The following is a 13,820-nucleotide window of genomic DNA, read 5'->3' on the forward strand; positions in this document are numbered from 1 at the left end:
CATTGGCTGAGCTGTGTCCCAAGCCCTGCGTGCCAAGCATTTGACACAGGCACTGTTCTTACGTCCCGTCTCTCAGTAATGGAACGGAGGCTCAGGAGCATTAAGGTACATTATCAAGTTCCACTGCCAGGAAATGGCTGTGCCGTGGTTTGTCTCCCCTTTGTATATTCACCATGTCACTGTACTTTTGAAGAAATTAAAAAATCACTCAGATGCAAAAACGGCTGCCCTTCAAGGTCTGAGCTCCCCAAGCACAGCCTGGATGTAGCAGGCCCTTCACGAACACGGGGGCAGCCAGTGAAGGAAGGTGATCGGGACATTTGGAGAAAGAAAAGTAAGGACCCTTGATTTGGGCTCCACAGGAGGAGAGAATTCCCGAATGATACCCAGGCTCGGACGATGGCAGTTCCTCAACCAGAAGGTGAGGAGTTTTGCTGCCTGGAGTGACCTGGCCCCTTATCTTTATTTCTGAGTGGCTGGAACAGCCTAAAAGCATGGGACTTCCCCAGTGTGGGGAGTGAGTCAGCGGTCTTCACAGCCTGAGGGAACCTGAGTTCTTCCCTCTGGGGGGAGTCTTGTCCCTCAAGTTTTGCAAATATATTCTGCAGACAGCCTGATTCTTTTCCATACAGGCAGTTGGTTAAATGTGGACCCCAAGGATGATTTCATGGTTTTATGTAGCTTCTTTCAAAGGCCTAAATTCACAGATCAACTGAAATTCCTTTGTCAGATCTCACAGATCCCGACTTTGGTTTGGAAAATGTGACCAGTGCAACTCTGAGGAAATAAAACATTGAGGAGGGCCGTGGCAGAAAGAAGAGTCAATTGTTTTGTATGGGAATTCAGTTGGAGAAGTAAGATCAGAAGCAAGGTTTAGATTCCAGATTGCCAGGAGGATCCTCGCCTATATCCTGGACAGAGTGGAAGAGGGCAAGTTCTCTCTGAAGAAGCTTCCAAGCCCTGCAGTGCCTGCTAATTAAGGGGGTCGCTACATCTCAAGAGCGGGGTTGTGTCTTCATAGGAAACAGCTCTTTGGGGAGATTTGGTTTCTGGTCCTTCAGAAAAGAGACTCTTTCTCTCCCCCAGTTCATGGCTTGTGTGTGGCTCCCATTAATAGTGAACCTGCATCCTAGCATCTGTGTAGCTCCCTAAGGCTCACACAGAACTGTCATGTTTCCTGTTTTGTTTGACCTCACACTGACCCGTGAGATGAGCAGGCCAGGTGACATCTCTGTTCAGATGAGGACACCACAGCCCAGAAAGTTTAAGCAACTTGGCTCAGGCCACACAGCTCAGAAACAGCAGGGCCTGGATTCTAACCCATGGGTTCTTAATGTACGCATCACATATTTGAATAAATGGTCAGAAAGCACATTTGGCCTCCCAGGTCCTCAGGAGGTCTGATGGTTGGCTGTGCTCAATGTTCATGCTTCTGCCTGCTTTTTCTCTTACGTGTTACCACGTGTGGTCTTCCAGTAGGACGTGGGCCATGGAGTGTTCTCCAGTGCTGGAGGTGACAGGTCGCTGTGACAGCCTTTCCCACCCTGTCCTGCACGACTGCCAAGCTGTGCTGTCAGCTCATCCATGCCAACTGCACCCTCTCGTAGCAGCAGTGGGTGGTTTACTCTCCATGTCTGAGCTTCTCTGGACGCTCACCCTCTTTATTCATGACCATTTGGGGATGAGGCAATTGAAAGCATCTGGAAATCTGGGTTTTATAGACATTTCACAGAGGCCCAGCCAGGCTCCATCTGCTTTCCTTAGCAGGTCAGCCACCGCCCCACCCCACCCCCGCCTGCCTTCCCGGTCGCTGTCCCTGTACTCAGCCAGTGGGCCTTAACAGCTGCACTTGTGTGGGGAAGACGCACTTCTTTTTAAGAAAACAGCAGCCGCTCCATGGAGGTGGTGGTGGAAGTGGGAGGTGGGGTGAGGGGCTGCATCCTGGTGTGAGATCCAGGAAGGAAGGACCGATTCGTTCCTTGTTTCTTGTGTTCAGTGATGTTTCTTTCTGGGAAGAGCACAGGGAGGGGAGGAAGCAGCACCGGGGGGCCAAGTAGCCAGAACAGGGCTGGTGCCTCTGGAACAGCTAGCTGAGGAGAGAGCCTGCTGGAGCGTGAGCCCAGGCAAGCTCCTCTCCCCAGGGACTGAAGACGCAGGCCACTTTCCGTGGCTTGGTCCTGCATCCACTCCCTGTCCCTGCAGGGCCCAGGGGCCGTCACAGGTTGCCCAGGCTGCACTGGGGGTGTCTGAGCAGACTGTCCAGGCAGGAAAATAACAGGAAGCAAATGTAGGTGATTTGTCCTTGTTCTGTTTCAACTTGTACATTAGCATCCCTTGACATGAGTTATTTGTCTCGGTTTCTTTGAATTCCTAAGTGGATTATAATTTTTCTCCCGGTATTATTTGACAGCAGTCATTTTTCAAGATTTTACTGCGTTCTTCAAACACTTGGAATTTTTGGAATAAGTTTAGGGAAAGACCGCCATCTTCAGGTCAGACAGTGTAGTGCAGCGTTGGGGTGTGTCCAAGGGAGCCTCTCAGATGCCAAGGACCAGCAGATTCTTAGGGCTTTCCCTTTCCTTTTGCATAAAAAGTGAACTGCCTCATCAGAGGGCTCTGGACTAGAACGTATTAGCAGCCCTTTCAAAAAAGAGAAAAGAAAATTAAACCCCAGTGGCCACTTTGGGAGTTGCTTGTTCTGGTTTGTCTCATCTGCAGTAATGGGCAACCGCCCAGGCTGCCCTAGCCCCACTTGCGAGGACAGACTTTGCATTCTTCACGGACACGCCTTGGGGGTAGTTCAGGGGCCGGATTCCTCAAGGCCTCGCGTACACATCACCCCTACCTCAGCTGCCCTACGGTACAGTACATAATGGCAGTGTCGGGACAGTAGAAATCACCAATGTGTCTGAAACTTTCCTCTCAATACCTGCTTTAAATTTTTAGTATTTCCATTTCGTTGCTGTCAGAGGAACAGCCATAATTTCAAGTAATCTCACCCGAAGTACAGAAACGTCGTGATTATTGGGGAAAATAATAATAGCAATGATAATAATAACAAATTACGTGCTTGGTACAGCATTGTGGATTCTCCTTTAAGCATCGTGATGCTCCTTCGAGGTAGGTACTGTTATTATCCCTGCATTACCGATGTGGAGAGGGCTGAAAGCGCCCCTCCCAGACGACTCAGCTAGGAAGCGGCGCCGGCGCCAGGACTCAGACCCAGACCCTGTCTGACTCCCGAGTCTGGTGCTCAGCCCTCCTCCCCTGCAGCCTCCCTAAGCAGCAGAGAGAGAGGGAGAGCCAGAGACCAGGAAGGAAAGCGACCTCGCAGAACAGCTTTGGAGGAGGGGGAAAGTCCTTTGTTAATCCCCCAGGGTAGCTAAATTACCCTTCACAAGTCACTTTGGGGAGATTTTAGGATTACATTTACCTTTATCACTGTTTACAACTGCTGTGAAGAATAACTGGAGAGGTTCTAGCAATAAAAAGAGAAAATGAGCATTTCCCCAAGCCAGAATAGAAATCTGTGTATTAAGATTGTGTCAGGGGCTGCTGAGCCACGGGACATCTCAATCCAGGTAGGATTGTGCCGGTGCAACATCAGTCTTTCTGGTGAACCCTGCAGGGAGACAGGGTCCAAGCTCCTGCTCAGTCATCCTGAGTATTTGAGCCTAGGAAGGCTCTATGATCTGACCAAGCTCCTTTCAGGTCCAGGGAACTTGCGGCCAACTGGAATGAACATCCTGAAGCACGACTCTTTGTGTTTTTGTTTCCCTTTATAGTTCTTTCCTCACAAAACTCCATGATGTTTCAAGATAGTTTTGGATTGGCTGTTTATTTAATTTAATAAAGTAATAGATGTGCTTCGTGTATAAGCCAGATCACACCCCATGCATGGCCTATAAGGCAGAGCAGCCATCGCCTGCCCCCTTGCCCTGTATCCCACGCCCCAGTCCTGCTCCTTAGGAACAGCTGCTGCCGCCTTTTATTCCTTGCTTTGTATAGTATCTCCGTATTTCTAAACAACATGCTTCTACTCTGTATCTCAGTCCATCAATCTGCAGACATTATCTCTGACTTCTTACTGTGGAAGACCAGGACTTAGCTCTCTGAACTTAGCACATCCTCACCCCCCCCAATATGGTTACATCACAATTTTTGGTTTAATTAACACTCAGTGTTTATATTACAAACCTGTGCAAATTTTGTACACAGCATGGTTAACGTATAATGGGTTAGAACCATTTTCTTGATTGTAAAACTTGTTTTTTCTAAGGTTTGTCACTGCCTTTTTATTTGTTCCGTTTTTATATACCTACACAAATTCATCCTCCGCATTTCTAACAGAATTCTCAAACTCTTCTCCAGACGATCAGCTAAGTCAGGGAATCTCTCTAGTCCCTTTAGGAGCCCTCCAGCTTCTCGTCCCCTCTGGACTGGCTGCTGTCCAGGTCAGCAGCCCAGCTGCGGGCCAGTGTGTTCCTTTCACCTCTCTTCTGGGTTCCGGCCTCATCTCCCTCTTTTTTTTTTTTTTTTGCGGTTCGCAGGCCTCTCACTGCTGTGGCTTCTCCCGTTGTGGAGCACAGGCTCCAGACGCACAGGCTCAGCGGCCATGGCTCACGGGCCCAGCCGCTCCGTGGCACGTGGGATCTTCCCGGACCGGGGCACGAACCCGTGTCCCCTGCATCGGCAGGTAGACTCTCAACCACTGTGCCACCAGGGAAGCCCATCTCCTGCTTTTTTGATTTACTCCCTCATTTCAAAAGAACATATCCTCCTATTGCTACCTCATAGTTGCAAGGAAGGTCGGTTTTCTGAAACCTTACAAATCTGAGAGTGTGTTCTATTCTCACATGTGATGGCTAACTTGGTTTTCACCATGGTTTGCACCTTAGGCTTGTGAAGCTTCATTCACATTTTCAAGATAAATTCCACATACGTTCTCCTTGCTAATGAATCACACTGTATGTTTAGTGCTGGAGAATACTGCTATCCGTATGAACAGAGTAGGTAAATGCTGATTTAAGTCATGGGATGTACAGGGGAGGGGATGTTGACTGTCCTTAATCCCAGTCTTCTCTATGAGAATCTTTGAGAACATGTATTTAATGGGCAGCCGATGGTTCTGACTACAGAGGCAATAAGCTGGCTCCATACATTCACTCTGTAGGTTCTTTGAAGGGAGGGGCTTTGTACTATTAGCTCATGGATTCCCTGTGCCCATCCCAGTGCCTGGTATATAATGGACCTTAGGTGTGCTGATTTGTTCCATGGAAATCCACAAAAGAAATATGCAGAGTGAGCACCTTTTCTGTTGTTGTCATTGATATGTTGATAATCAGCGTATCTGCTGAGTGCCTAGGAGACTTTCTTGTAATTGAACAAGCCAGCGTTAACCTCTCTTTTCAATATCTAGGAAATTTAGGCTTAGGCTTTGGTAGATGTGACACATTGACATTCACCCCATTTCTGCTTGTACATTCCCCACATACTTGGGATTGTTGGTTGTTGTTATTTTTGTTGTTTTTGTAAATATTTGTTTTCTGCCGTATAGAATAGAACTGCCCTGTTTTGGTTTTGTGTTTCACCTTTAGTTTTGGGGAAACCACCACTGCTGGAAAGAAAATGGGATTTATTGGGGAAGGAGGAAGGGAAGTGAGGTATCCACCCTAGTCTTCTCTTATAAGGAGATCTGGCAGGATGGGAAGTAGAGCCTCATCAAATAGTTTTTAGGGTTTTAATTTCATTAAAACTTGAACCCAAACATATCAGGTAGACGTCTTCTTTTCAGCCTTCTAGATTTGGGTGCAGAGGGATTCCTCACCTAGCCAGGTTGAATTAAGGAGAGAGGGAGGTCTGTTTGTCCCACTGCTGTGGCCTCCAGGATGCCTTCTTTAGCCCTTTGTATTCTTAGAAACAAAGTCACCTCTTGGCAGGAATAAAGCCACTCAGATGCCAACAGTCAGGGTTTGGTTTCAAGTCACCAGCCTTGGGGAGGCAGCGCCCGATTTCCTTTGGCAAAGACAGCCTGCCCGTGCTCAGTTCATTTCAGCCACTTGGGCACTAAGGTAACTCCTCAAAATAGAAACCTCTGAAGCCTCTATCTGATGCATCTGTGAATAATTATGTTTGTCCCGAACTCTAATTTCATTTCTCAGAATTTTGAAAACGTTATTCAGCTTTTTTCTCTTTTCTCAGATCAACTTTCAGAAAAAGTAGATCTGAGTTAGAAGGATCTAGGCATTTATATTTTTTTCTGGAGACAGTGTGGTTGATGTTCGCAGCCAATGCATGGGCTGTGGCATTGACAGATCCAAGTTTTATTCTTAACTTCAGGACTGTTCCTGGATGTGTGACCTCAGGCAAATCTGTTCATCTCTGAGCTTCTATTTCCTCACCTGTAAGAATGATTTTAATAAAATCTGCCTACAGTGTCATTGTGAGGCAGTGACCCTGAGGTCATTGTATAGAGGTCACATATATAGAAAGCACATTGTACAAACACTGAATGGACACAGTTCTCTTTCTTTCTGCAGACACAGGTGAGAGGCCCACACCCCGAGCAGCTTGTAATGGGCGGGCTGTAATCAAGGATCTGAACAGCCATGCAGCTTCACAACTTGCTCCCAGCTCTTGGCTTATTTGTGTTTATTTTTCCATTGCTAGGCAGGAGGGATAGCTAAAGTAGGAAAGTTCTTTTGATTCTACCCCAGGATCTAGTTAATCTCACATAATACACTGCAACAACAGTAATCTTAGCAGCTGTGATTTATTGAACACTTCTTGTATGCTAGGCCCTATGCCGAGCACCCTCTGTGCATTATTTCCTTTAATCTTCCAACCTGTTCTGTATGACAGTCATATATCCCCTTTGTACACATGAGAAAACCGAGATTTCAGGTTCTTGTCTGGCTCCAGAGTGCTTTGTGCTCAGCACCTTGATTTTCAGCTATACTTTCATGGTCCCCATTGAAGAACGGTAAATTTTACCCTCCGGTCGTTCACCTTCCTGATCTCTGACGCCTGGAGGTCCAGGCTGTGGTCCCTGAGTTACAACAGTTTTAATTTCACCCCAGCTCGGATTCCCTGGCCCATGGGAGCTGGCGAGGCAGAAGAGCTGGGAGTGAGGTGTGCTCGGCAGAGAGACTCTGATTCTTTTCACAGGTATACTACCCAAGGCTCGGTTTGTATTCCATTCTTTCCCGTAAACTCACTGCCTACAGATGCCGCAAGAAGTGACAGAAATGGTGCCTCTCAAAGCCGGGCAGGGCTGGGAGCTTGCTGCAAGCAAGGTTTGGTTAAGGGTTGGGTGATGGACATGGAGACAGCCAGTTGTCTGGATAATGAAGGAACAACGCCTTTTGCCCTCTGCTCCTGTACTGGTAACTAGAGGTCCAACAGAGGGGCCAGGCACGAGGCATCACCTCTTCATGCACCTCCTCATCTCTGAGGGCCTTGCACTAGTGTTTGTGCTCCCAGCTTCACCTGTGTTGTTTTTTATCCTCCTACCGACTGATGAGACTGGAAGCGCCTTGGCAGCAGTGCCCCATACATTTCTGTGGGCTTTGGTTTGCTTATAATTGAAAAGATGATGTGATGACATTTGAGAAAATTTTTAAAAGATCAGAGGTACTTCACCCCTCCTTATAACCTCACTTCCCTAACATGACAATGGCTTCTACTTTATTTTAAAAGTTTTCTTCCAGCACAACATATTCTGTTCCTGTGTGGCTGCATCCAGGTCTCAGGCCATCCTGAAATCCACCAGACAGCTGGAACAGAGGCTGGGTCCATGTCAGAGCTTGACGTTCCTCTTTTTCATTTCACCTGATGCCTTTTAGGGTTTTGGAAGCCTTGGTAAAGATAGCACTCTGATGTTGAGCAGGAGAGGGGCTTAGCCCTCTCCCAGATGGTGCTGGGCCCTGGCCACACTCCCTGTATGTGGACAGCTGGCACCAGATGGGGTATTGGGCCTCCTGCCCTTCCACATTGTGGCCAGAGATCCACAGCGTGTGGGTAGCAGGTCATGAGTGTAAACCAGCACTTCCTCAGGATATATTTACAGGGTTTTGTGAGCAAACAACTTTGGGAAGCTTTGGGCTATAGAAAGTTACACAATGTTTCTCTTCCGCAGTGCTTTTAATGTGTTATATTCAACGAACCTCAAAGGAGAGAGGTTTTATGAGACATAATAGTAGCTAACATTTATTTAGTGTCTACTGTTTGTTGAATGGAGGAGCTCCAGTAAGCTCTTAGTATGCAGTACATCATTTAAACCCTATAGCACTGGGACTTCCCCGGTGGCGCAGTGGTTAAAAATGTGCCTGCCAATGCAGGGGACACGGGTTCAATCCCTAGTCTGGGAAGATCCCACATGCTGCGGAGCAACTAAGCCCGTGTACCACAACTACTGAGCCTGCGTGCCACAACTACTGAGCCTGTGTGCCACAACTACTGAAGCCTGCGCCTAAAGCCTGTGCTCCACAGCAAGAGAAGCCACCGCAGTGAGAAGCCTGTGCACCGCAACGAAGAGGTGGCCCCGCTCGCCGCCAACTAGAGAAAGCCCGCATGCAGCAACGAAGACCCAACACGGCCAAAAAAATTTTTTTAATAAAATAAAAAATAAATAAGTAAGCAAAAAGATAAAAAAAAAACAAAAATAAACCCTATAGCGCCCTTGGGAGGTAGGTGCCATCACTGTCCCCATGTCGGAGGCTGGGGGGACTTATCCAGTGTCATAGCTGATTGGCAGTGGGCACAAAGTTTTGTGCTGAAGCAGGCTGAGCGCAGATTCCATCTCAGCCAGTACACAGTACTGCTGGCGAGCAGCTTGGAGCAGCCTTCTTTTATTTGAGACTTCCCATTCCCTATGGAACTAGTACTTGGAAGGACTCTAGTTGGAGAAATGCCAGTGTAAACTTGAAAAGTGAATAGGGACTGGTGGGCGAATACTGACATGGGTTTCTCTTGTGAACCCTGTTGGGCTCTGAGCTCCCTGGAACCCCTGTACCCCGGACGCCTTTGTGTCACATTAGGCTGGTCTTACTGCCTATCCAGCAGGAGAGGCGGGCATGGGGGGGCTGGAGTATAGAGGCCAGTGGTTCTCCAACTTGGCTGCATATAGGAGGAATTCATCAAGGGAGCATTAAACATTATTGATGCCTGACCTCATTCTCGGAAATGCCAGTTTCGCCTGGGTGGGACCCAGGCATTGGTGATTTTTAAATGCTCCATGGTGATTCTGTTGCATCCTGGGTGAGAACCACTGGTTTGCCACACTCCTTTTTGGTCTGGTTACCATATCTTATACCAAAGCAAGGAGAAGAAAGCATTTCCATTTGTTAAATGACTTGCCAGGGTTTTGATTTGTTTCTGTTTTTGTGAATGAGTGACTGGACTTTTTTTTACTGGTCCCGTATAGCCCTGCACCATGAATCCTCTCCATGATCTATACCCATGACTCTAACTTTGCACTGACAGTCACATATTGACCAGCCCTTTTGCAGAAGTTTTAGATTGGTTACTAAGGGGACTTGTGAGAAGGACACTCAGCTCTCTTATTCCTGATGGAAGAAGTAGGTGGGTACCATTGCTCAGAGCACTGCATTCATGCTGTTGCTAGGGGAGCTGGAGTGACAAGTGTATTCTGGGTGATGGCGTTGGCTGACCACACCCATACTGCTTATTGGACTTACACTGTAAATAATGGGCTCCAAAGGGGGTGTCACTGTCATTTTAAGTTGAGTCAGGTAAAACTGGGTAACGGAATTGTTTCTAGGTTTGGTAGTTGGGTAACTTAAGTTGTTGTCTCCTACTGTGTCTACAAAAAAGACTGTTTTAGGCACTTGGGAAAATATATGCCCTTGTAATAATAGACAATGATTGTTTTAACCCTTAGCTATAATGGCTTTTCTTAATATCTTCATCTTTTCGAAGGCACAGACCCAAGGCTATTCAAGGCGGAATTCCGGGATTTCGAGACTACCACTCTTTATGCAGCTCAAGATGGATGTGTCCCAGGTTGATCAAAGGGTTTGTAATGGGAATGTTTCTGTTGGTTTCTTACAGTACAACAAACACCTCTTCGTGCACATTGGGCATGCCAACCATTCTTACAGTGACCCATTGCTCGAATCAGTGGACATTCGTCAGATTTATGACAAATTTCCTGAAAAGAAAGGCGGCTTAAAGGAACTGTTTGGAAAGGGCCCTCAAAATGCCTTCTTCCTCGTAAAATTCTGGGTGAGTAAGACCTTGCTGTGATTTCAGTGGATTTTGTCTGAATGGTCGCATCCCACACTTGAGGGCAGAGCACTGGCTGTGGATTCCCACTCACTGATCTGCAGGATCGCCAAGGGATCACAGACTCACATCCGTGGGCCGTCCTCATGCTGGCCTATGGCACATCCATGTGGTGACCCAGGGGGCATTTGCTGTCCCTGCCAAAGAGACACAGGCAGCTGCTTGGGCTTCAGGGCTCTCGCATGCAATGACAAGAAACTTTGCAGATGGCTGGGGTCACAATGGCAGACGTGAGACACTTAGGCCCTCTTTCTGTTTGTTCGCACACCATTAAGCAAAGCAACCTATAAATTCCACTGGAGCGTAGGACCTGAGGCAAAGGAGGGGCTTGGGTGGAGCTAAAGACATGCTTCAAGATTTTATAAGTGTCAGAGAGAATACACAATGGCTCTGCCCATTACGTGCCTCATTTGTGCCTTAAGACACCAAGGGCACATTCCCCCAGCTGCTGGGGCTTCCTGCTGTCCCCTGGCCTCTGAGGAGAGCTTTGCTGTCCCTTCTCCACTAGTCAGGCCCGGGCCAGGGGACTGCTGTTGGGCCAGGGAGGTCACAGCAAGCGTAAGGATAACGTGTGTGTACTGGGGGCCTGAGAGCAGAGCACCTGCTGGCACTGAGCGTTTATAACTCCTCAGTCTTGACAAGAATAAAAAGAAAATGGCTCAAATGTTTGCGCTTCTTAGCGTGGCATTAAAGGCCCTAAAAGAGCTGGTTCTGGGTGTTGCCCTTGCTGTCTGTCCTATGGCCTGCCTTTGTGTGTGAGTGGGTGGACTTTTTACTTCTCCTCCTTTCCCTCCTTCTTTTGAGGTGGTGGCTTCTTTATTACATAGCACCTTCCTCACTTAAACAAATGGTTGATTTTCCTTTTAGTCCTATCGCGTTGTGTGGTTACTCAGTTCACATGCTGTGTCATAATTATTTGGATGTGTGTCCCACTCCTCTGGACTCGACTACTTCCAGGCACCTTATTCATAATGGTGGCTACACTGATTGAATGCCTGCTGTGGGCCGGGAGCTGTGCTCATGCTTTACATGCATTTTATCCAGTCTTTCCAGTGTTACCTGGAATTTGCCTCATATCCAACTAAGAAAACAGAGACCCAGAGATCACAAAGTACAGGCTGCTCCAGGGTGGGGACTTGGGGCTTGAAATCCGATCCGTTTGACTAAAGTGCCTTTGCTCTGTTTCCTGGCTGCTTCATGTCCCCTGGACCCCACCCACAGGGTCTGTCAATCGCTCTCCATATCTGCGAAGCTAAGCAAGTGCCTGGCACAAAAAACTCAACAAATGGGGGAAACAAAAAGATGAACTAAGGAAAAATTCATATTTTAAATTCCTTGGGAGGAAATTTACATATTAAATTTAATTCGTTTAGGTTTTTTTTTTAATCCTTGCATGGTAACTGGATTTCATTTGTCATGCTTCCATATTGAATTTGGATTGTGGAAGTAGCCTTCTACTTAATTTAATGTTCTCGGGATCAGTAATAAACGTGGACACCCTGAAAAAGCACTTCCTTCTTCTAAATTAGTGGCTGCCACCTATTGACTTGAATGGTGGTTGGGGGTCAGTTGTTATATGATAACACAGCAGTTTTCAAAGGGTATTCTACAGACCCCTGGGGGGTTCCTTAGTCTCCTTTCAATGGGCTGACAAGGTCAAAACAATTTTCATTATGACACTGAGATCTTATTTTCCTTTTGAACTCTGCTGATGTGCTCATTGATGGTTCAAATGTAGTAGGGTAAAACTGCTGAAGCCTTGGATCAGTCGGGCTGGGTTGCATGCACAGTTTCTGGGTTTTTTTTTTTATATAAATTTATTTTTTATTTATTTATTTTTGGCTGTGTTGGGTCTTTGTTGCTGCATGCGGGCTTCTCATTACAGTGGCTTCTCTTGTTGCAGAGCACGGGCTCTAGGCACGCGGGCTTCAGTAGTTGCAGCACACAGGCTCAGTAGTTGTGGCTCGCGGGCTGTAGAGCACAGGCTCAGTAGTTGTGACACACTGGCTTAGTTGCTCTGCAGCATGTGGGATCTTCCCGGACCAGGGATTGAGCCTGTGTGTCCCCTGCATTGGTAGGCAGATTCTTAACCCCTGCGCCACCAGGGAAGCCCGCACAGTTTAAATTAAAAAAAAAAAAAATCAGTCACACCAAGAATATCCTTTATGAGGTTTATTATATCTTGAACCTAGAGTACACACTGAAAATGAATGCAGTGAGCCTGCCTGCTACATCAAGGAAAACAACAGATAATTTTTGTTGCCCAAGATAAGATTTGAGCTTTCAAGTAAAAATAAGAATTTTGGAAAACTTGTATCCACTTTGGTGAACTTGACAGCTTCCCAATACTTAAAAGACTTTTCTGTGGGATCCACAGTCATATTAACAAATGTGATATATTTTTTTTTATTCTGTGCAAGGTAAACCAATGGATTTTAAAGTAACAGAGTGTGAAAAGTTCATTGATATGGTTTCAGACTCCACACTATTGCTAACCTTTAAAAACTACGGCTTGTCAAGTTTTGGGTGTAGTGTCAAAGAAAAAGGCCACAATTATCTGAAGAACCTATTAAAATATTCTTCCCTTTTCCAGCCACATATTTATGTGAGGCTGGGTTTTCTTCATGTACTTCAACCAAAAGTTGAAGTACAAATCATGACAGATTGAATTTAGAAGCAGGTATGAGAATCTAGGTATTTTTCATTAAGCCACACATTAAGTAGATTTGCAAAATGTAAAACAGTGCTATCCTTCTCACTAATTTTCATTGTTTTTTAAAATATAGGTATGTCTAATTAAAAAAAGATGTATGTTAACATCCAGTGAGCTTAATATTATGTTTAAATTAGGTAATAAATATTTAAAATTTTTCTCAGTTTAAATTTCTGACGTGGAAAATACAGACAGCTATAACCTACAGAAACAAAAGCTCTTTGAGGTCCTCAGTAAATCTTAAGAGTGGAAAAGGGGTCCCAAGATCAAAAGTTTGAGAGCCACTATTGTGAAGGATATAAAAAGAGACTGTTCTACCCAAATGAATTAAAATTAATCAGAAATTGTAGGATAAGATAAAAATAAGCCATTTTCAGTGCTTTCAAATTAAACGGTATTGGTTTTTTTGTTTTCCTTTTTTTTTTTTTTGGCTGCGTGGGGTCTTCGTTGTGGCGCGTGGGCTCAGTAGTTGCGCCTTGCGGGCTTAGTTGCCCTGCGGCATGTGGGATCTTAGTTCCCCGACCAGGGATCGAACCTGCGTCCCCTGCATTGGAAGGTGGATTCTTAACCACTGGACCACCAGGGAAGTCCTCTATATAGTATTGGATTTTAATGATAACAAGATTTCTTATAGTCAGCATATTGTTTGACTATAAAGTGGAATGCAAAGTATTAGAAAGTTGTTTTTGTTTTTGCTTCCAAAATTTTCCATTTTACACAGGGGATGATTTTAATAAATGCTTTCAGTGGTGGGACCCTTCAGCCATGAATCCCCAAATAATGGTTTAGATTTGCAGACGTT

The 13,820-nt window shown here is 46.1% G+C and overlaps 1 protein-coding gene across 14 annotated transcripts in view; it reads left to right on the top strand.

Annotated features, from left to right (window-relative positions):
- The window catches only part of TEAD1 (TEA domain transcription factor 1), a 264,117-nt gene that overhangs the window by 214,021 nt on the left and 36,276 nt on the right, over positions 1-13,820 (top strand). For all 14 annotated transcript variants that reach the window (XM_029207013.1, XM_029207008.1, XM_029207012.1 and 11 more), the window contains one exon: positions 10,072-10,245. In XM_029207013.1, the coding sequence (XP_029062846.1) occupies positions 10,072-10,245 (174 nt within the window). The remainder of the gene's footprint in view (positions 1-10,071; positions 10,246-13,820) is intronic.

The sequence above is a fragment of the Monodon monoceros genome, unplaced genomic scaffold (assembly GCF_005190385.1).
Source record: "Monodon monoceros isolate NGI ecotype Baffin Bay Population unplaced genomic scaffold, NGI_Narwhal_1 Super_Scaffold_7, whole genome shotgun sequence".
In the NCBI taxonomy this organism is placed as follows: Eukaryota; Metazoa; Chordata; class Mammalia; order Artiodactyla; family Monodontidae; genus Monodon; species Monodon monoceros.